This window comes from Aquarana catesbeiana, linkage group LG01 (assembly GCF_042186555.1).
Source record: "Aquarana catesbeiana isolate 2022-GZ linkage group LG01, ASM4218655v1, whole genome shotgun sequence".
NCBI lineage: Eukaryota > Metazoa > Chordata > Amphibia > Anura > Ranidae > Aquarana > Aquarana catesbeiana.
In genome coordinates, this window is record NC_133324.1 from 538995360 (window position 1) to 539019948 (window position 24589).

The window sequence follows — 24589 nt, forward strand, 5'->3', positions numbered from 1 at the left end:
TTAATAACTTGTTCAGTGGTATACCTGGCCAGTAAGGAACTCTTTGTTCTACCAGGTCACCCCCTTTGCTATATTCACCCCTACTAATGTACCACAACAGGGTATGTAGGGAGAGGCTGGCAACCTACTGTTGTGATAACCACAGTGTCTCTGCTATAAGAGGAAGCTGTGGCTGCTGGTTTTTAGCAGTAGCTTCTGGGCTATTTTGTTATGGAGACCCCAGGTCCTGCACCACTCAGTAAATACAGGTGGAAGGGGAAAAAATGCCTTACCTACCTCTTTCCCATCTGAGGTGGTTTAGGCACACTCGCTCCTCTGCACCACTTGTCCACCATACAGCATCTCTGATGTAAGAGGGAGCTGTGACTGGTGTTTTAGCAAAAGCTTCTGGGCTATTTGAATCCAGACCCCGGGGGAGATTATCTCAAATGCCCAGAAACCATCTGGCTGGGATTGGGGATTTTTGACTCACCGTTGTAGTCTTCCCCTTTTTGCCCCCCCCCCCCCCCCCCCAACTGCTGTCCCTTTAGGGAGCTGCAAGGTTAGGCTGTGTCCTGCACTGTCCAGTCAGTATATACACATATGGGGGGGGGGGGGGGGGTGTGACATTCACCATAGTGAACTGGTACCTCCTCGAAAGGAGGATGTGGGCGTCTGCTCCTGCTGACTCTCAGCCTTCCCTTCTCGGTAAGATCGTGGGTGGTTCAGGCGGTGCCCTCCCCAGCAGCCCACGCGAGCTACCAGGGGCCCAGGAGTCAGGGGATACGATCCCCCTGGAAAGAACCGACAGCCAGCACCCCCGTCTGAACGGACGTCCGGACAGGTAAGGGGAGAGACAGGATAAAGGCCCCTTAAGTTCTGGGTACACCACTGTACCCAGGGGCCTTCAGCTCTCAGGGGGGCTTTCCCAGTTTCTGCTGCCCCCCCCTGAAGAAAGGATAGGGGAACCCCCCGGGAAGGATAAATATATCCTGCCAGACCCAGAGGCTTCCCAGGCATTTGGTTTGGCTCCCAGGGGGAGACCACCAGCCCCAGGCTTCGGTCATTTGGAAAAAAACAAACAGTTTCGCTGTGTAGGGAGAAACATAATCAAAAACTGAGGATCAAGGGGAAGGGTGTGGACTTAAAACAGCTGTTGATTGATTGTGTTTCCTGTGGGGAGGAGCCTTCAATCTCTCAGGTGTGCCGTCCTGGAAGATGACTTGAGAAATATATTTTCTTTTAATTTGAGACTTTGCGATCTTGTTACTTTCGTTCAGAAAGTACAGTTTCTTTACGTGCCATCAGGGCCTGGGGGGTGGAATAAAACCCAAGAACATAAAAATTGCAGTTTATTCGGTGAAGCCGCCCAAGTCATGCACAAGGGCTTTATGTATAAGATGCAGAAAGAAGACTATAAAAGTTTCTGGTACCTGAACCCCGCCACCCACAACAACCAACACAGATATCAACTGATACGAATTCATATGAAGGATTGTCTGCTTGTTTCACAAGAAAGAAAGAGCTTTATATTCTATCATGTTTGAGCAACAAATAAATGTGTTAACATTTGTGGACATTAATACCACCCTATCTGGTCTGAGAATGGGCAACGCCTCCTGGGCTAGCGTCTATGCTGCCACCGAGCTAGTACAAGACTGGGATTTAAAGAGCTATGGGCAGCCCTCAACTCAAGTTCCCTATTGCACTGCCTGTCCCCTTTTATAAATAGTTCTGGTCCAAGTTGGCCAAGAAACAGTAAAGAAAGAAAAATGCAACAAACAACCAGAACTCTAATGAGATTACTTACCAAGTTAAGAAAATGCAGCTCGTCACCAGATGCGGCATATATATTCCATGAGGGATCAGAATAGGCTCCCTGCTCCAAGTCACATACCAGGTAGGGAGCCTAAGAAAAGATCTTCTCCACCTCTCAAGACAAACAAACTCCTAGTCTCAATCTTTCTGTACCCTTTCTTGCTGTGACCCTGGCTGGATCCTGCTTCCACGAAGATCACCAGCTAGGGTAAAAGTCAGAGCAGCAAAGAAAGCCTATCTGTAAAAACATAATGGAGGAGGCACACTGACGTTCAGAAATGTATGGTCTCCGTTTCTTGCGGCTTGCAAGTGGACAATCTTTCTGATGTGCTGGCATGGGGTAGAAAGGAAATAAAGGGCTAAAAAACTGAGGCTGTGTCTCCATACAACAGCAGACACATATAGCTATCACTCCATTTGGCTGCAGGAACTAGGAAAGAAAGCAGGGAGAGAGTGCTGGGTATTTCTAGTAAGTTCAATGAAAATGAATGAATGAATGCAGCATCAATGTTGTGATTTGTGTTTGTCTCTCAGTTTTGAATAAAATGTGCTTTCTATTTTTTGGCACAATTTGTATTTCACTACTTTTCACTCATTTCTTTAAAGTGTAACCTCACTTTTGTTGAGAAAAAAACATTCCCCTTTGGGTGAGATGTACATTGCAAGGATAACAACCTTTATTGAAGATTCCTATCTTTTGTTATTCTGAAGTAATCCATGTGTGTTTGTCTGTGCCTCTGTACTGAGTGGGTCTAATGGTAGTGGTTTCATAATTAACTGTCAGTAAATCTGCTGGGCCTGCATCCCTTTAGACATGCGCCTATTTAACTGCTTGCCGACTAGCGCACACCGATTTACGTCGGCAGAATGGCACTGGTAGGCAAAAGGGCGTACAGGTACGTCCCCTTTACGGAGCGGGTCCCGCGCACTCGATGTCCACCGGGTGCCCGTGATCGTGTCACGGAGAGGAAGAACAGGGAGATGCTTTTGTAAACAAAAGCATTTAACTGTTGTGCCTAGTGACAGGACAGTGATCACAGCTCTCTGTCATCGAGAGCAGTGATCACTGTCCTGTGTGTTGAAGCCCAGCCCCCTCACAGTTAGAATCACTCCCTAGGACACGCTTAACCCCTTCACTGCCAGTGTCATTTACACAGTAATCAATGCCTTTTTATAGCACTGATTGCTGTATAAATGACAATGGTCCCAAAATAGCGCCAAAAATGTCCAATGTGTCCACCATAATGTCGCAGCTCCAATAAAAATCGCAGATCGCCGCCGTTACTAATAAAAAAAATTATTACTAAAAATGCCATAAAATGATCCCCTATTTTGTAGACGCTATAAATTTTGCGCAAACCAAACAATATACGCTTATTGCGATTTTTTTTACCAAAAATATGTAAAATACATATCGGCGTAAACTGAGGAAAAAAACATTTTTTTATAATTTTTTTGGTGGATATTTATTATAGCAAAAAGTAAAAAATATTGCTTTTTTTTCAAAACTGTCACTTTTTTTTGTTTATAGCGCAAAAAAAAAACCACAGAGGTGATCAAATACCACCAAAAGAAAGCTCTATTTGTGGGAAAAAAAGGACGTCAATTTTGTTTGGGTACAACGTCGCACAACCGCGCAATTGTCAGTTAAAGCGACGCCGTGCCAAATCACAAAAAGTGCTCTGGTCCTTGAGCAGCCAAATGCTCCGGGGCTGAAGTGGTTTAAATATCTCTCCAAAAATGACATTTTTGTTGCAGGGGATGCCTGAAATCTGACTTGTATCTTAGGCAGACTTCTGGGAAAATTGGGGAGCCAATCACACAAGCAGGAAATTATGTTTCTAGGGAGTGGTTAGTAAACACTCTGGTTTACAGAAGAACTCCATCTAGCCATATTGCAATGCATTCTCAGAAAATTACAGTGGCTGCAGATTAAAATGGAAAGGTAATTTTTAATAACATTCAATTACAATATGATTAGTGTTGCAAATATATGCTCTATATTTTTTCTTTGTTATTTTTTTACCACAAAAGTAGTTACCCTTTAAATAATCTTTTCAGGTCTAACAGATTGTCTTTTAAGTCATATAATTCTCTTTATGTGGGCTTTTCTATTTATTTTACTCCAATTTCAGGTTTGTATAGTTTTCCTTTTTAAGGATTGCATACTTCTAGGGAAATCCCAAAAATTTTGTAACTTTATTGGTCATTTAGGATATTTATGTATCATGGTATGATTATATATATGTTGCAATCAACTGAATCTAGATCTAAAAGGCAGGGATGTTTTAGGCTATTTGCTATTCAATGCCAATACGCTTGCAGTATGCATGATGTTCCACAATGAATATATCTGATACGCAATATACACTGTTGTGGAAGTCTGAAAAATTATTGATTCCCAATCAGACAAAAACTGTTTGTAATGGCACTTTATATTTACAATTGCATATGTTTTTTTACCCTCTTATATATTATACCCAAAGACAGTTCAGACATATTTATAATTTTAGTTCTAACTGAAAGTTTTAAAAAGCATGACAAAAAAACGATCTGTATTATGGCAAACCTTAGGTACTCCATGTTTCTTTGGACTATCAAGAGATAGTTTTCGGTCATGTTCTGTTGGGTCCCACTTATTTTTTTCTGTTGCAAAATGTTCAAAAGCTTCCTGGCATGACATCCTTGACTTGTCAAACACAACCTTCTTTGTACGTGGTACAACATAGACTGTCGGAACAAGCTCTCTTGGCTTGAATTCTCCTTCTTCTGTGAGTTCCAAAGAGAAGTCACTGCCTTTAAGAATAGGGATAGAAAAGAATTCAGCTCAAATGAAAGTCCAAAACACACTTTCTGACATATTTTAGTCGTATACTGGGTGGCTTTGAAAAAAGTACTGCATGCAGGCCTTTTACAGCAAACACCAATGCAATGTGGTGGTGTTAACTGACACAATAGGAAACAGGGCAATTTGCCTTGTATAAAGTGGTTGTAAACCCTTGCATATACCCAGGAAAGACTCTCAGATGATACACAGAAATTAAACAAATCCTCCTACATAAGTTGCATCTGTTTATCTGCAGTCTTTTTTTCTCTACAGTCGTTCAAAATGCAGAAGTTATACAGCTTGTCTGAACTTCAAAAAGCAGGGCCGGGGAGCTGAATTTACACTCTGCAGAGCTCAGTGAAGAGAGCTGGGAGCGATGTGTAGGGAAGGTACACATCTCCCTTCTGTGTGTGTTCTGGAGCTCCCTCTTAGTGTCAGGGAAACTGGTCACAAGTGACAGCAGAAGAACAAGGCAGCAGACAGAAATGACACTTATAGCTCTGGATTGAGACAAGTACACACTATATATGAAAACGCTTTGTTCATATTTAATGTCTGAAGTTTACAACCATTTTAAGCATTGGACTGCATTGAGAAAAACGGCCCAGAGCAGTACCAGCGTATCTGGTGTGAACAAGCTCTAAGTGAACCAAGCTTCAGCCCATCAGACCACATTGCAGAACACAGGCTAGTAATCCACAGATATACAAAGGATACATACACACACACACACTAATAAAGAAAATACATATTAACCACCTCCGGAAGGTTTACCCCCTTCATGACCAGGCCATTTTTTGCCATACGCACTGCGTTACTTTAACAATTGCGCGGCTGTGCGACACTGTACCCAGATAAAAACTTTTTCCCACAAATAGGGCTTTCTTTTGGTGGTATTTGATCACTTTTTTTGCACTATAAACAAAAACGATCGACAATTTTGAAACAGAAGCAATATTTTTTACTTCCTGCTATAAAGCATACCCAATAAAAAAAATATGTAAAAAAAAATAAATAAATCTAATTTCTTCATCAATTTAGACCAAAATGTATTCTGCTACATATATTTGGTACAAAAAAAATCCCAATAATATATAGTATATTGATTGGTTTGCACAAAAATTATAGCGTCTACAAACTAAGGGATATATTTATGGAATTTTTATTTACTTATTTTTTTCTACTAGTAATGGCGGCAATCAGCAACTTATAACAGGACTGCGATATTGCGGCAGATAAATTGGACACAGACACTTTTTTTTTAGGGACCAGTGCTAAAAAATATGCACCCATATCGAGAATTGAGTCACAAATCAAAGTAAGGCTTGAATTGCAAGCCATGGGTACCATCTTTACTAACCGGAAGTGGTATGTTTATGATTATTTTTTTTTTGGCGGACATGGCCCTCATCAGTTACCCTAAAAATACGCAGTGGCTGCAGTGGACCAGCACCCCAGAGGATGCCTTATTAGGACGAAACGTCAGGACGGGCTCTGCTGATGCCACTGCGTTGCTTTGATTTTATCCAATGCTTTTAATGTCTTCTCAAATGTGAGAGACCATTTTTCAATAAATGCTTTTTATGGTAACACACTATGTGGCCCTATTTTTTCTCCTTTTGCCATATGTCATATTGAGAGGAATCGCTCACGAATTTCAGTCACTATTCCTATGGTAGACATCTACTGATGTCAAAACTGTCACAGATCCCTATCTGATTTGGTCTATTTTGGAATTTGTGGTTGCTGTACCTCCTTGGGTGTGTTACACCAAAAGCTTGGTTGACTCATCAGGCATACGCCTAGTTGGGTTCAACCAGTCTGGTAAGCCCCTTTCCTTACGGTGTTGGATTATCTACAGACAACCAGTTCACACAGATTCACAGTCACTATATTTGATGTCATGGACTTTATGCACTTTATATGCACTGACACTGTTGGTTTATGCTATTTTATCATTATTGTTGTGTTATTTTATTGTTGTGTATTTTTGTTTTGAATATTAATTTATCATATTCACTTGATATTGGGATAATTTTATTGCTTATTTCACCTTAATCAGCGCTGCACTATACTACTTTATTTGTTCAATAATCTTTATTGTTTACTGGGTACGTGAACCATTCGAGGAAAACAATCAACACCCTAACACCAAGATTTTGATACTAAAAACTACCGATCGGAGAATGACTGAGGGATCAAAATAACTCGGTAAGCAATGCAGTGCAAGCTGTTTAGAATGTAACCATGGACCACAGATACACCAAGGTGTGTGAAGTGAAACTGTTGGTATTGGGCCCCACCTTTAATATTCCTCCCATCAAAAGAATTAAGAATGATGCTTTCCTAATGTGGCAATAGTTTACAGGAGTTACTAAACTTTAGAGTGGCCAGGACTATATTACCAACAGCAGTAATTAGCAATTCTCTACTCCAGAAAATTGTTTTCCGAATTCATTTATTCCCCACAGATACACTCTGCAAGTTATACCTCCGATTTGCTTTTACTGGGTCCCATCAAGTGCTAAGGATGCGCAGTACAATCATAAAGAGGATTGCCAAGACAGTTTGCACATAAAATGTTGGTATGATAAAATCCAATTGTTTAAACTCCTTTTGACAATAGAGACAAGAGTGCTAGACAGCAAAGAAACCATTCACCTGTTTCTACAGCCAGCAAAGCATTCCACCACCTCAAGCACTAGACAGTTGCTGTCACTACCAGTATCACTAGTATGATATGGGTATAGGATTTACCAATTATGTACTGCAAGACTACCTACCGTATATACTCGAGTATAAGCCGAGTTTTTTAGCACATTTTTTTGTGCTGGAAGTGCCCCCCTTGGCGGCTTATACTTGAGTCAAGCACTTTTCTGGTGCAAAGAATGATATTTTCCAAACCGATTTTGGGGCCCCGTATCTTGGGACCACTTGATGCTAGGAATTTGGTGTGCCATTCCAGTGGAACTAGCCCTACAACATATCCAAAGCTGGGGTTCCTAGCACCAAGTGGCCCCGAGATATGGGGCCCCAAACTCGGTTCGGAAAATGTCATTCTCTGCTGTAGAAAAGTGCTTGACATTTTCAGAACCGACTTTGGGGTACCGTATCTTGGGGCAACTTGGTGTTAGGAACACCAGCTTTGGATATGTTGTATGGCTTGGATATGTTGTAATGCTAGTTCAACTGGGTTAGCACACCAAATTTGGGGTTCCTAGCACCAAGTGGCTCGATATACGGGGCCCCAAAGTCGGTCAACTGTGTCCATCTGCAGCAATGTCATTTCAGGACCCTTTGGGTCCAGAGACCCCAAATTTTGGCTGCAGCTAGGAGGCATCTAGGAACCCTTAACTACCAAGTTTGAAGTTTGGGGGACCTATGGCTGCAAATGGGCACAGTGAGGCATGCAAATGGGCACAGTGAGAATGCAAATGGGCACTGTTGACCCTCTTTTTCACTTACAGTAGCTGCGCATTTCTCACCCTAAGCTTATACTCGAGTCAATAAGTTTTCCCAGTTTTTTGTGGCAAAATTAGGTACCTTGGCTTATATTCGGGTCGGCTTATACTCGAGTATATACGGAAATTACATATACATTTAATTGTTTGGCTAAGCCCTTGCATAGAGAAGACTAATTCATATTGAAATAGCTGAGGTCCACAAAAGTAGTAACATTTTACAGCAGTATTTACAAAGTTTCACTGAAGACTGGCACCAAAGACCAACAAAAACACCGGAGTTTGCAATCCGTCAACAATCCTAGAGGTTATTTTCTAGAGCTACAACTAACGATTACTTACATGATCTATTAGTTGGCCGATTATTGTTTCGAATAAAAACTTCAAAAAATAATAACCAGCTAAAAGGGTAGGGAGCAAAATATCCAATCCACTATGAGGACAGAAGATATACACACACACAGATATATATCTATATCTCTATCTATTTATATACATACATACATACACAGTGCCTTGAAAAAGTATCCATACCCCTTAAAAGTATTTTATTGGGATTTTATGTGATAGACCTACACAAAGTGGCACATAATTGTAAAGTGTAAGAATAACTATAAATGTTTTTCTACATTTTTTACAAATATGTGAAAAGCGTGCCGTGCATTTGTATTCACCCCCCTCCCCGAGTCAATACTTTGTAAGACAATCTTTCGCTGCAATTATAGCTGCAAGTGTTTTTGGGTATATCTCTACCAGCTTTGCACATCTAGAGAGTGACATTTTTGCCCTTCTTTGCAAAATAGCTCAAGCTCTGTCAGATTGGATGGAGAGTGTCTGTGAACAGCTATTTTTAAGTCTTGCCACAGATTCTCAATTGGATTTAGGTCCGGACTTTGACTGGGCCATTCTAAACAAATGAATATGCTTTTATCTAAACCATACCACTGTAGCTCTGGCTGTATGTCTATGGTCATTGTCCAGCTGGAAGGTGAACCTCTGCCCCAGTCTCAAATCTTTTGCAAATCTTTTGCAGATTTACAGGATTTCTTCTAATGCCGTGTACACACGGCGGACTTTCCGACGGACTTTCGAACGAACGGACTTGCCTACACACTATCACACCAAAGTCCGACGGATTCGTACGTGATGACGTACGGCCAGACTGAAATAAGGAAGTTGATAGCCAGTAACCAATAGTTGCCCTAGCGTCATTTTTTTTCGTCCATTGGACTGGCATACAGACGAGCGGATTTTTCGACCGGACTCGAGTCCGTCGGAAAGATTTGAAACATGTTTGAAATCTAAAGTTCGCTGCAGGTCTGATGAAGCCCACACACGGTCGGATTGTCCGACAGCTTCACTGTCCCTGCTGAAGAAAAGCATCCCCACAACATGATGCTGCCACCACCATGTTTAACAGTGGGGATGGTTCAGGATGATATGCAGTGTTATGTCGCGTACACACGAGCGGACTTTCCGACAGACCGGACTCCGGACAATTCGATCGTGTGTGGGCTCCAGCTGACTTTTTTTTCCCCAAAAGTCAGACGGACCTAGAAATAAAACATGTTTCAAATCTTTCCGACGGACTCAAGTCCGGTCGAAAAATCCGCTCGTCTGTATGCTAGTCTGACTGACTAAAATCCACGCTAAGGCAGCTATTGGCTACTGGCTATCAACTTCCTTACTTTAGTCCAGTCGTACGTCATTACGTACGAATCCGGACTTTGCTGTGATAGTGTGTGGGCAAGTCCGTTCGTTGGAGAGTCCGTTGGGCCAGTCCCGTCGAAAAGTCCGCCCGTGTGTAAGCGACATTAGTTTTTCTCCACATATAGCGTTTTGCTTTTAGGCCAAAAAGTTAAATTATGGTCTCATCTGACCAGAGCACCTTCTTCCACATGTTTGCTGTGTCCCCCACATGGCTTCTCGCAAACTGCAAACAGGACTCCTTATTGCTTTCTTTCAACAATGGCTTTCTTCTTGCCACTCTACCATAAAGACACGACTAATAGTTGTCCTGTGAACAGATTCTCCCACCTGAGCGGTGGATCTCTGCAGCTCCTCCAGAGTTACCATGGGCCTCTTAGCTGCTTCTCTGATCAATGCTCTCCTTGCCCAGCCTGTCAGTTTAGGTGGATGGCCCTGTCTTGGTAGGTTTGCAGTTGTGACATACGCTTTTCATTTTCAGATGATGGATTGAACAGTGCTCCGTGATGTTTAACGCTTGGGATATTTTTTTTATAACCCAACACTGCTTTAAAGTTCTTCACAACTTTACCCCTGAACAGTCTGATGTGTTCCTTGGCCTTCATGATTCTGTTTGTTCATTAAGGTTCTCTAACAAACCTTTGAGGACCCAACAGAACAGCTGCATTCACATACTGAGAATAAATTACACACAGTTGGGAGATTAAATTATATCACAGTTGGCTGATATGCATGCCACACTTTTCAGATTTGCATTTGTAAAAAATTTAAAAAATCATTTATCATTTTCCTTCCACTTCACAATTATGTGCCACTTTGTGTTGGTCTATCACATAAAATCCCAATACAATACATTTACATTTTTGGCTGTGACATGTAACAATTTCAAGGGGTATGAATTTTTTTAAGGCACTGTATACACATACACACTATACTACCAAAAGCATTGGGGCACCTGCCTTTACACGCACATGAACTTTAATGGCGTCCCTTCTCGCTCATCCTTGTCTTTATGGACCTTGCTTTGTGCACTGGTCCAAATCATTTGGTGGAGGGGGGATTACGGCGTGGGGTTGTTTTTCAGGGGTTGGGCTTGGCCCATTAGTTCCAGTGAAGGGAACTCTTAATGAATCAGCATACCAAGACATTTTGGACAATTTCATGCTCCCAACTTTGTGGAAACAGTTTGGGGATGGCCCCTTTCCGTTCCAACATGCCTGCGCACCAGTGTACAAACAAGGTTCATAAAGATGGATGAGTGAGTTTGGGGTGGAGGAACTTGACTGGCCTGCAAATAGTCCTGATTTCAACCCAAAAGAACACCTTTGGGATGAATTAGAGTGGAGACTGCAAGCATGGCCTTCTCGTCCACATCAGTGCCTGACCTCACAAATGCGCTTGTGGAAGAATGGTCAAACATTCCAATAGACACACTCAAACCTTGTGGGCAGAGTTGAAGCTGTTATAGCTCCAACTCAATATTGAACCCTACGCATAGACTAAGACTGGCATGCTATTAAGGTTCATGTACGTGTAAAGGCAGGTGTTCCAATACTTTTGGTAATAAAGGGATTAATTCACTAACAGTTAAATAACGGCTCATAAAATGCGGTAAAATACCACATGCGGTAACACTATTTTGTGTTAATCAACATTTTTTTACATATCACTAGGTGGCAGCGCACAACTACCACATTTGATTTTGCTCAGTTTATTCACATTTAAGTTGTGCAGGAGCCATGGAAGTTTTTGGATTTTCAGAATCGCGTGAAATAGATCTTGAAGTATTTAACACTAAGAACACTAACCAATCAGATACAATTGAAAGCTCATTTAGGAAGTTGGGACACCTAATGTAGAAGACAAATAATACATGGTGGGATATCACATCACAGAGATATATCAGGGAGAACCTGGTTCTCAGGAGACTTAGGTGGGATGGTCCCATTAGTGATGGGCTCCTCGACCAAGAATCTGTTGGGGAATGGTTCCAGTTTTTCAATACTAAAGGATTAGAAGTACTTAGATTTTAATTGACAAGGAAACAGAAAAAGATCCGGAAATTGGACCAGCGGATTGCTGTTAATAAAAGCAAATTAGAACCTTTTAAAGATATACCAGAGTTTAAAGCCTTAGCATACCAACTTAGCAATGATTTACAATTTACTGCTCAGGAAACAAACAAAAAATAAATAAAAAATGCAAAAAAAAGTACCAAAGAGATAAAAATTATTACAGCACTAATCAGGTGTTCAAGTGGCAGAATAAGCATAAAGGAGAACTTACCTCAGCTAACGCAACACCGGAAAGAGAAATAAAAAAAAACAATGAATTGCCCCACTACAGGGGCCATTACACAAGACTCTAGGCGCCCAGGACTAACATCTTACCATCAAGAGGAAAATTATCGTACCCCAAGGGGTCCATGGAAACCAAGAGAGGATTACGGCCACTATAGAGGCGGACCAAGGGGAAGTAATCATGGAAGATCCAATTATTCTAACAGAGGAACCAATAATCAAGGAAACTATCAATATGGATACCAATATTATGGTAAAAGGAATCAGAGGAGTCGAGGACGGACTGAATATAGATATGAGAATCAGTGTGACCACGGTTATCAAACTAGGAGTCCACCACCAGCACATAACAGGCGCACATCACATTAAGAGTATGATCACCATGCAAGAAGCCCCGTACCAACTCATAATAGATTTGAACCATTGAGAGATGAATGGGACACCAATAGGACCCCTAGGCATTTTTTAGAGGAATGGAGAAGAGACTGAACTCCCAAACGGACAGACAAGACGAGAGGAGAGGAAGAAGTCCCCAAGGAAGAGGGGATGCAGGGCAGGATACAAGACACAAGCTAAAAAGAGAACAGTAGAAGAGGGGATTTTCAATTTAACAGAGGTATAATTGACTAAAGAGGAACTTACTGTTTTAGATAAGGGATTGAAATACGCACCGTTGAGAAACATGATAAAATTTGACATCTTTATTGATATCCAGAAATACGTGAGGAAATTAAGAACTATTAAAAAAAGTATATATTGTCGCAACCAAAGGTAAGAAGAATTACACCAAGAGTTCACGAAGACCAACATACAACATCAAGAAATAAATCTCTTTAATCCACCAATGAGTGATAATGAGGTATTTAAGAAACTAATCGCACAGGATCTACAGATATTGGTGCTTAGAAAAGCAAAGGAAGAAAAAAAATATTGAAATTGGAAACAAATGTCTGGAAAACCTTATCAGACCAGCAGACAAAGGAGGAGGAATAGTCATTCAGACAAAGGAGGTATAGAAAGTGAAGCTAAAAAGATAAATGTAAGAAGTCAAGACTTCTTGTGGTATTACTTCTTAATGGGACAGAAGTTATAAAAACAAGGTGGAAAAATAGGTAAAGGTCTAAAGAGAGCCCTTTTAAATAAAAAAAAGAAAGCAGATACCTTGTGCCAGAGACGTGTAGGATACTTGTCCTCTAAACAGTCCCCAAAATACAGTACATAAAAACAGCAAAAATCCCCCAGGATGTCCCATTGTAAACGGCAACCAATCAGTTGAAGCTAAGATGGGCCAATTTTTAGATCATCGTTTACAACACAAAAAACTGATCTTACTTGAGGGAAACAAAGCATCTTATTCAATTATTGGGAGAATTACAAATAGAAGAAGGACCTTGATTACTAGCTACAGCTGATGTCAACTCACTCTATACCATAATAGGACACCAGGAGGCAATGAAAGCCACAAAATGGGCAATAAAACATTAAAGTGATACACCCAGAAAAATTTGATAGGAAACCTAAATTCTTGTCTGTTCCATAATTACTTTTGGCATGACAACACATACTATAAACAAATTACACATATCACAATGGGTGCCAAGTTTGCATCAAGTGTTGCAAACATTTTTATGGCCGAATGGGGAAGAGAAAAGTATTCACCAAGCTCCACCTAAACAATTGAAAATGTGCAAACAATACATAGATGATGTTATTATAGTTTGGAATGGGGAAATTAGCACACTAGTGGATTTTTTGAATAAATTAAATCAGAATGACAAGAATATCACCTTCGCCTGGGAGTATGATCCAAAACATACACTTTTTAGATCTAACAACATCAGTGATCGATAAATCTTTTAAACAAAGCTTTTTTTTTTAAAACTGTAGACAGGAATGGATATATACCAATTAAAAGCTGTCACTATTCCCCGTGGTTACTCAATGTCCACAAAAGGACAATTTATGAGACTAAAGAGAAATTGCACAGAAGAGAATGATTAGAGAACAGGCGGAACTAATTGGCTAGAAATTTGTACAAAAAGGGTATCGGGAAGGTTTCATAAGACAAAAGAACAGTTGGCCAGATGGAAAGAACAAGAATTCTGGTATACAACATAACAAAATTTTTAAAAAACGTTGACCTATCCTCACATTGGTCAAACATCACATGCAAGTGTTGCCTATACAACCTAAATTTACGTATAGAAGAGCTCCAACATTACGTGACAAAATAGCGAGCAATGTCATAGATCCTCCAAAGAAATCAAATTTCAAGTTTTTCCCAGGAAAAGGGTTCTTCCCATGTAAACAATGTTACGCTTGCACCAAAACTAAGAAAAAACACTAAAAGATATACGTTTGTACCTACGATAACAGGAAAAGAATGTCATATAAAAGACTATGAACATGCAGAACCGAAGGAGTAGTATACAGTATCTCACAAAAGTGAGTACACACCCCTCACATTTTTGTAAATATTTTTTTATATCTTTTCATGTGACAACACTGAAGAATGACACTGCTACAACATAAAGTAGTGAGTGTACAGCTTGTATAACACTGTAAATTTGCGGTCTCCTCAAAATAACTCACACAGCCATTAATGTCTAAACCGCTGGCAACAAAGGCGAGTACAATCCTAAGTGAAAATGTCCAAATTGGGCCCAATTAGCCATTATCCCTCCCTGGTGTCATGTGACTTGTTAGTGTTACAAGGTCTCAGGTGTGAATGGGGAGCAGGTGTGTTACATTTGGTGTCATCGCTCTCACTCTTATTGGTCACTGGAAGTTTAATATGGCACCTCATGGCAAAGAACTCAGAGGATCTGAAAAGAATTGCTGCTCTACATAAACATGGGAGAGAGTATCACCGCTCCAGGTGGGTCAGATCAAAGTAAAAAGGCATCTCCTTCAGTCTAGAAGTCCAGGTGCTGGCAATGCAAGAGCAGTTAGACATCAAAGAAATCCTGGACAGCCACACTCCAAAAATATTTACCTTTATTCAATAAAGTGTCATCCAAAATACAGGTCACAGCAGAGTGGAACAAAGCTTACGCATTTCGCACTACACACTCTGCTGTGACCTGTATTTTGGATGACACTTTATTGAACAAAGGCAAATATTTTTGGAGTGCGGCTGTCCAGGATTTCTACATAAAGATGGCCTAGGCTATAAGAAGATTGCCAGGACCCCGAAACTGAGCTGCAGCATGGTGGCCAAGACCATACAGCGGTTTAACAGGACATGTTCCACTCAGAACAGGCCTCGCCAGGGTCGACCAAAGAAGTTGAGTACACTTGCTCAGCATCATATCCAGAGGTTGTCTTTGGGAAATAAACGTATGAGTGCTGCCAGCATTGTTGCAGAAGTTGAAGGGGTGGGGGGTCAGCCTGTCAGTGCTCAGACCATATGCCGCACACTGCATCAAACTGGTCTGCATGGCTGTTGTCCCAGAAGGAAGCCTCTTCTAAAGATGATGCACGAGAAAGCCAAAACAGTTTGCTGAAGACAAGCAGTCTAAGGACATGGATTACTGGAACCATGTCCTGTGATCTGAAGAGACCAAGATAAAGTTATTTGGTTCAGATCGTGTCAAGTGTGTGTGGCAGCAACCAGGTGAGGAGTACAAAGACAAGTGTGTCTTGCCTACAGTCAAGCATGGTGGTGGGAGTGTCATGGTCTGGGGCTGCATGAGTGCTGCCGGCACTGGGGAGCTACAATTACATTGAGGAAACCATGAATGCCAACATGTACTGTGACATGCTGATACAGAGCATGATCTCCTTCCTTCAGAGATGGGCAACAGGGCAGTATTCCATAAGGACCCCAAACACACCTCTAAGATGACCACTTCCTTGCTAAAGAAGCTGAAGGTAAAGGTGAAGGACTGGCCAAGCATGTCTCCAGACCTAGGTGGAGGAGCGCAAGGTCTCCAACATCTACCAGCTCTGTGATGTCATCATAGAGGAGTTGAAGAGGACTCCAGTGGCAACCTGTGAAGCTCTGGTGAACTCCATGCCCAAGAGGGTTAAGGCAGTGCTGGAAAATAAAGGTGGCCACACAAAATATTTCAGCCCAATTTAGACATTTTCACTTAGGGGTGTACTCCCTTTTGTTGCCAGCGGTTTAGACATTAATGGCTGCGTGTTGAGTTATTTTGAGGGGATAGCAAATTTACACTGTTATACAAGCTGTACACTCACTACTTAACATTGTATCAAAGTGTCATTTCATCAGTGTTGTCACATAAAAAGACATAACAAAATATGTACAAAAATGTGAGGGGTGTACTCACTTTTGTGAGATACTGTATGCCCTGCAGTGTCCATGTCAGATACAGTATATCAGAAGAACCAAGAGACCTACATGGAAAAGAATCAGAGAACATGTCCAAAATATTATCAAAGTTTATCCGAAGCATAGCATTTGCAAACATTATACAATGCACCACAATAAGGCGTCATGTACACTGCTGCTGGTAAACGGACGTTTAGGAGCAGTGGGGCGTTTTTTCAACTGCCCCTGAACTCTCCTCTATGTTATCTTATCAGTACATGTACACAGGGTTGTTTATAGTAGTTTCTAGGCAGTTGAGTGTAGAAGCAATTTTTGGAAAGCAAAAAAAATTGTTCAGGACAGATGTTCAAAGGCATTTGAAATGCCAAATGCCTTTAACAGCTTGTAAACGCATGTAAACACAGTAATTCGCATTTAGTTTACAGGGGTTTTTAAATTTGGACCATTTGAAAAAAACGCTTCTAAAAAACGCAAACGCGGTTAAACACGGCATTTAAACGTGGAAAAACTGACATTTTTAAACGTTGGTTACTATCGGTCAAGTTAAATCATTAAGGAAGGGTTTTAAAACGTCCCATGTACATTAACCACTTCAATACAGGGCACTTATACACCTTCCTGCCCAGACCAATTTTCAGCTTTCAGTGCTGTCGCAGTTTCAATGACAATTGCGCGGCCATACAACACTGTACCCAAACTAAATTTTTATCATTTTGTTCCCACAAATAGAGCTTTCTTTTGGTGGTATTTGATCACCTCTGCGGCTTTTATTTTTTGCTAAACAAATAAAAAAAAAAGACAGAAAATTTTGAAATTAAATAAAAGTTTTGCTTTTGTTACTGTTATAAAATTTTGTAAATAAGTAAGCTCTTTCACTGATGGGCACTGATAAGGCGGCACCGATGAGGTTGCACCAATGAGCGGGCACTGACGATGGGCACTGATATGAGGCACTGATATATAGCACTGATGGGCATCGATAGGTGGCACAGGTGGGCACTGAAAGGCTGCAAAGATGGGTTTTTATGGGTGGCACTGATAGGCGGCACCGCTGGGCACTGATACATGGCACTGTTGGGAACTGATAGGCGGCACCGATATGAGGCACTGATAGGCATCCCTGGTGGCATTGGCAGTGGTAGTCATAGTGATTGGCAGCTGCCTGGGCACAGATTAGTATTTCCCTTGGGGTCTAGGGGGAGCATACCTGGTGGTCCAGTGTGGATGGCCATCCTGGTGGTCCTGGGCGGGATCCGAGGGGGGGCTGTGCTGATAAACAATCAGTACAGACCTCCCCCCTGTGAGGAGAGCAGCCGATCGGCTCTCCTCTACTCGCGTCTGTCAGACGCAAGTGAGGAAAAGCCGATCACCGGCTCTTCCTATTTACATTGTGATCAGCCGTGATTGGACACGGCTGATCATGTGGTAAAGAGTCTCAGTCAGAGACTCTTTACCTAGATTGGAGTTGTCGTGTGTCAGAATGCAACACCGCAACAACGATCGGTGCGCAGCAGCTTAATATCCTGAGGACGTCATATGACGCCCAGTCGGGGTATTGAAACCACTTTGCCGCCGTCATTCTGCTATATGGCGGGCGGCAAGTGGTTAAAGCAGAAGTCCAGCCTGAGCTTTTTAGGCTGGGCTTCTCCTCTGGGTCACAGGAGTGCAATCAGTTTTGCACACCTGTTACCCGTTTTCAGCAGAGAGCGGTCTGAAGTCTGCTCTCTGCTGACATCACTGCCATCAGTCGAGGCAGCATGTCATCATGACTTCCAAGTCCGGATTCGCCAGCTGCCTTGTTTGATGGCAGTCTCAGCGAGCCGCTGAGACGCCCGCTCCCCGCCCCTCCACGGCTCAGTGCTCCAATAAGCGGGGAAGCGATTCTGACTAACAGTGCTCGGGGAGGAGTGAAAACCGAGCCATTGGCAGTGTTCGGTAGCTCGGTTCCCAGTGCAGAGACGCCGGGGGACATCTGCAGCATTGGTCTGATGCTGCATCCACCAAGGTAAGCATTACTAGCAGGAAAAAAAAAAAAAAAAAAAAACATACTTCTCTTTTAAGCCTAAAGATCCTTCTTCCCTTATGTATAGGGGAATAGAAAAATACTATCCTCATTGGAGGGGGGAGTAGTAAAGTTATTTCTCTCAGCCAACGAGAATCCTTTGGATACATGAAATGCAGACTCTCCATCCGTTAGGCCATAAAATCGAGTTTCATGTTAATTGCTTTATTAGCGATTCATTTTTTTTTTACATCATAGCATTGTCACTCATATTAATATTATTTTATGATGTCACCTCCTCTCTAATCAGTTCATCTTTGCATTTTAGAATATCTATTAACATATTGCACTTTTGTCCCTTTCAATCTCTCATACCTACATATGTTCATCTATTTATTTTAGATACAATATTCCAGTAATATATATTTATTACTACACATTCATTTAATAGACTTCATATAGTCATTTTATGGATTACATAATTCATTTTTAATGTACTATCATTTTTAATCAGGGATTTAACGTTATTGTCAGGATGTTATGCAGCAACGCTATTGCACCATCACATCTACATTCAGTATGTAGATTACCAGTGCCTATTTTGTGCCTTTTAGTTATCATCCAAATATGTTTACATGATGTCCTGTAATTCCCTTGTTCCACCATGATTCTACCTCTACAATCTTCTTTTTTTTGTCCTTGTATTTCGGCCATTTTGTTGTAGCCGTAGTCTTTTTCTTTAGCCTGTTTGGACGTTAATAGAGTGCGCGCGAACCGACGGTTTGCTGAATACACCCTCACATATAGGATATCACATCATGATGCCAAAAACAACACACTGCACAAGAGCGGACTCCCGGAATTGCCGGAGCCTAAGGCGCATGCTCAAACCGGGAATTTTTTTATTTTAGATTAGAACCATTATAAATTCACCCCGCCATAACCGCTCGGTTTGGCCTCCAGAAGAAGCCAAGAGGATGGTGGCGTAAGGCATAGAGGTAGAGCCTGGCGGTGATTCCTACATGATATACATGAGACCTGCTGGATTTTTATACATGTGGTTTTTTTATCTTAATAAATGTGAGTTTAATGTACTAAGCCAGGGTGGTGAGGTTTCATTCAGCTTAACAACTGGTACAGCACTATTGGAAGCATTTTAAATTTTCATGTCAGTTTGGAGTTGCTTATGAACATCACGGAGCCATTATTAACCACTTCAGCCCCGGAAGAATTTATCCCGTTCATGACAAGGCCATTTTTTGCGATACGGCACTAAGTCGCTTTAACTGACAATTGCGCGGTCGTGCGACACTGTACCCAAACAAAATTTACATCCTTTTTTTCCCACAAATAGAGCTTTCTTTTGGTGGTATTTGATCACCTCTGCAGTTTTTACTTTTTGTGCTATAAACAAAAGAAGAGCGAAAAAAATTTAAAAAACAATATTTTTTACTATAATAAATATCCCAATTTTTTTTTTAAACTAATTTTTTCCTCAGTTTAAGCCAATATGTATTCTACATATTTTTGGGGAAAAAAAAAAAAAAATTCGCAATAAGCGTATATTGAGTGGGTTGCGCAAAAAGTTATAGCGTCTACAAAATAGGGGGTAGATTTTAGGCATTTTTATTTTTATACTAGTAATGGCGGCGGTCAGCAATTTTTATCAGGACTGCGATATTACGGCGGACAAATCGGACACTTTTTTGGGACCATTGACATTTATACAGCGATCAGAGCTAAAAATTACTGATTACTGTATAAATGTCACTGGCAAGGAAGGGGTTAACACTAGGGGGCGATTAAGGGGTTAAGTGTGTGTTCCCTAGGTGTGTTCTAACTGTGAGGGGATAGGACTGACTGGGAGACAGATCGTTGTTCCAACTTAGGAACACACAATCCTTTTCTCCTCCCCTGCCAGGGCAGGGATTTGTGTTTACACACACAAATCCCCGTTCCTGCTCTCATGCCCACAATCGCGGGTGGCCGGCTGGGATCGCGTCTGCCAGCCACGTGCATTGGGTCCCCCGCCGTGCAGCACGACCCTGCTATGGCGCTTAAAAGCAGCCGTAGTATATATACACATGGCGATTCACGCAGCAAAGCCGTCCTGCCGCTGTGTTTATGTATATATATATATATATATATATATATATATATATATATATATATATATATATATATATATATATATATATATATATATATACATATACACACACACATATATATATACACATACATATATACACACACACACACACAGCCAGTAGCGGGTCAGGAAGCAGTTAAAGGAGAAGTAGACGGTGTGCATAATGTGTTTGACCCCAGCAGGGCCTTTATAGGAGCCACGAGAGATCAATGTGGAGCCATCTGCTGATGAGAATCACTCAGTTCTGAGCGTGTTTGACCCCATCAGGGTTTATGAAGGAGGTGAGCCTCCATTGCACCTGGTGAAGGGAGCACTAGTCACAGATTGTCGTTTTGTTTATGAAGCACATTTTTCACAGTGAAATTTGAAGTGCATCTTTTATAAGAAGACTTTTCATTTTCATCACAATTTTTATTTGTATTTTTATTCATTTGGACTCTTCACAATTGATTCATTCAGCACCTATGTCTCAGTTATTTGTATTATTGACACCGACAAACAATATAATTCACAGCATTTATTATCTGTAATTTACAGCAGCAAACAGTTCACAGTTCCTACATTTATAACAATTAAGTGTTTATGGGACGATGCATGCTGGATCGGTGTTGTTACAAGGGGCAGGACCACCAGCCAGATGACGTAGCCAGGTGACCCCCTCCCGTTACCTATATAAGAAATGTCAATCAGCGGAGGCTGTTTTTTTTTTACATTCAGCTGTCAGCAGAGAACCCGCTGACAGCTGATGAGTCATTGTTAAGGACACGGCAGCTGGCTTCCCAGCCCGCTCCTTAGCAACCATCTTTTTGTCAAAAAACAGCGTGGGGGTCCCCTCGACCCCCATGCTGTTTTTTGACAAATACCACATGCGATACCACCAGCAAAACCCTGGTGGTAAATATTGCATGCTTTTTTACTCTCTGGTCTGTTTGTGAACAGCCATTGGCTGAGAGTGATGATCGGATGCCGATCGGCAGACCTTTTGCGGTCATGCCCCTCCAACAGAAGCCGGAGCAGCTACCGTACACACAGGTTAAATGACAGCCGGTTTCTACTGAACCGGTCGATACTGCCCAATATTCGGCCCGTATGTACAGCCCTGAAGGCAGTCTCCACTGGATGAGGCAGTGATGGACAAGAGGGAGGGAAGCATGATAAGCTCAAGAAGGTGAAAAGAGGGCACAAACTTAGGTAAAAGGGAAGCCATGGGTCTGAAGGCAACATTATCCTTAAGAATAAGAAAGGGAGCCTTGCAAGACAAGTCTGTCAAGCTCAGAGACCTTTAGAGTCAGAATAACAGGAAAAAGAAAGGCCACTTTCTGGGACAAAGACATAGGAAGGAAGTCTGTCCATAAGCAGTTTTAAAAGATATTTCTGGAAGACTGAAAGATTTAATGCCACCAGAGGTCTTAAAGTGGTATTAAACTCTGCCAGCAAATATTTTCAGAAATGCCGCCCCGCTCCCCCCCCTCCCCTCCCCCCCGCAGGTTTATGTCAAATTGTGGCAGTACGCACTGCATTTTAGCACATAATGACAAACTTAGCAGCAAACAGAGCCCTCCAGCGATGGGCAGTCACCGCTCCTGCTAGTCCCGTGCGCTTCCATCTTCGCTCAGTCTTCCTTCCAGTTCCTGTCTCTTCGGCTGCTTGAATGGCCAAGCTGCGATGACGTCAATCTTGCTCATGCGCACGGGAGTCACACTACCATGGCACAGAGTAGGTGCTATAAATGTTGTTTAAGCCGCATGCACGGTTGGCTCAGATTTCATTGCTGCTGAAATGCAGGTGGAGGCATTTATGACAGAAGAGACCACTAGGGTAATTTCTGTTCTAAAAACCCTGCCTGGCAGTGTTTTATGCAAATTTGAGTTCAATACCACTTTAACAGGCAGGATGTTATGGGTGAGATTTTTAACAAAGGTACTGACCAAGGAGTGAGAGGTCAAGGGCTTTTAGAACAGTGTCACCAATATCAGCATCCGTCCTCTTATAATGCTCAGACAGGTGTTGATTCATGCCTGACAAACAAAGCTCATAACCAACCAGGTCCTGGGGTTAAATCTTAGAAGGCTTACTTCCAATAATGAGTCTATGTGCAAAGACAGACATTGCGAGAAGAGGGCTGTGTGCCCAAAGCATTGTACCACCTCAGATACCCCCAACTCTGAGAACCTTGGCTTCAATAGCCATGCAATAAATGCCAGCTACTGAGAAGCAGAAGGTGGCCACTGGGTCAGAAGGTCTGGTTAAAACAATAAACAGCACTGTGTGTCTCTCATGAAACCCAGCAGACATAGCACCAAGTCCAGGTAGAAGTATTAGCAGTGGAAGCACATACATCCGGAAGTATTGCTACCAAGAGACAACCAGAGCAACCATAGATTCTGCAAGTGGATCTCTTGCTCTGGCAATGAACATGTTCACCTTGCAGTTGTGACAAGATACCATCAAGTCCAGAATTCCACATCTTTGACAGTGACACGAACTGGGGAAAAGACCACTCTCCTTGATCAAGGCACTGACAATTCTGAAAGTCTGTCAGTTCTACATTTCTGAAATGTGTATTGTCAAGAGAGATGAGAACAGACTTTTTGCACAGCAAGAGAAGAGCTCTGCCTCTTAGGTTGCAAACAAGCCATTTGGGCTACTGACGGTTTATCTAGACCAGCAGTAGCCAACCAGTGGTCTGTGGATGACTGATATTCCACAAAAAAATGTTGGTGGTCCCCAGGGCTTCTGCCACAAATCAACATTGTGGTGGATGTATACCGCACAGCGTTGTTCTCACTGTCAGCGCGCATTAATACCCGATCCCTCCTCTGTAATTTCAGCTTCTGTGAACTCAGAGGGAGGCACAGAGTAATGCTGAGAGCAGGAAGTGAAGAAAGAGGGAACTTCACATGGCACTGCCGATGGCAGACTGTGGGAGGGAGCACGGAGCTCAAGCACACGGATGGATAAGGAGGTGAGATCCACTGATGAGTCTGTGTAAGGCAGCATTGTAATCCGGGGGGGGGGGGGGGGCAGAGAGCGGGAGCATTGTGTACATAGAAGAGTGCATTCGGAAAGTATTCACAGCGCTTCACTTTGTCCACATTTTGTTACATTACAGACTTATTTCAAAATGGACTAAATTCATTATTTTCCTCAAAATTCAACAATACCCCATAATGAAAACGTGAATGAAGTTTGTTTGAAATCTTTGCAAATGTATTTAAAAAAAAAAAATCACATAAGTTTTCACAGCTTTTGCTCAATACTTTGTTGAAGCACTTTTGGCACCAAATATGATGTTACAAGCTTGGCACACCTATTTTTGGGCAGTTTCTCCAATTCTTCTTTGCAGGACCTCTCAAGCTCCATCAGGTTGGATGGGGAGCATCAGTGCACAGCCATTTTCAGATCTCTCCAGAGATGTTCAATCGGGTTAAAGTCTGGGCCACTCAAGGGCATTCACAGTGTTGTCCTGTAGCAACTCCTTTGCGATCTTGGCTGTGTGCTTAGGGTCGTTGTCTTGTGGGAAGATGAACCTACGCCCCAGTCTGAGGTCCAGAGCGCTCTGGAGCAGTTTTCTCTGTACATTGTTGCATTCATCTTTCCCTCGATTCTGACGCATCTCCCAGTTCCTGCTGCTAAAAAAACATCCCCACAGCATGATGCTGCCACCACCATGCTTCACTGTAGGGATGGTATTGGCCAGGAGATGAGCAGTGCGTGGTTTCCTACAGACATGACGTTTGCCATTTAGGCCAAAGAGTTCAATCTTTGTTTCATCAAACCAGAGAATTTTGTTTTTCGTGGTCTGAGAGGCCTTCAGGTGCCTTTTGGCAAACTCCAGGCAGGCTGCCATGTGCCTTTTACTGAGGAGTGGCTTCACACTTGCAACTCTACCATACAGGCCTGATTGGTGGAGTGCTACAGAGATGGTTGTTCTTCTGGGAGGTTCTCCTCTTTCCAAAAATGCTGGAGCTCTGTAGGAGTGACCATCGTGTTCTTGGTCACCTCCCTGACTAAAGCCCTTCTCCCCCGATTGCTCAGTTTGTCCA

At 42.1% G+C, this 24589-nt stretch overlaps 1 protein-coding gene across 3 annotated transcripts in view; it reads right to left on the bottom strand.

The window, feature by feature from the left end:
- KDM4B (lysine demethylase 4B) overlaps nucleotides 1-24589 on the bottom strand; it is a 566075-nt gene that overhangs the window by 252478 nt on the left and 289008 nt on the right. For all 3 annotated transcript variants that reach the window (XR_012235533.1, XM_073594890.1, XM_073594882.1), the window contains exon 12: nucleotides 4367-4593. Coding sequence is in view for 2 of the 3 variants with exons in the window: in XM_073594890.1 (XP_073450991.1) it covers nucleotides 4367-4593 (227 nt within the window). In the remaining variant the exon portion in view is untranslated. The remainder of the gene's footprint in view (nucleotides 1-4366; nucleotides 4594-24589) is intronic.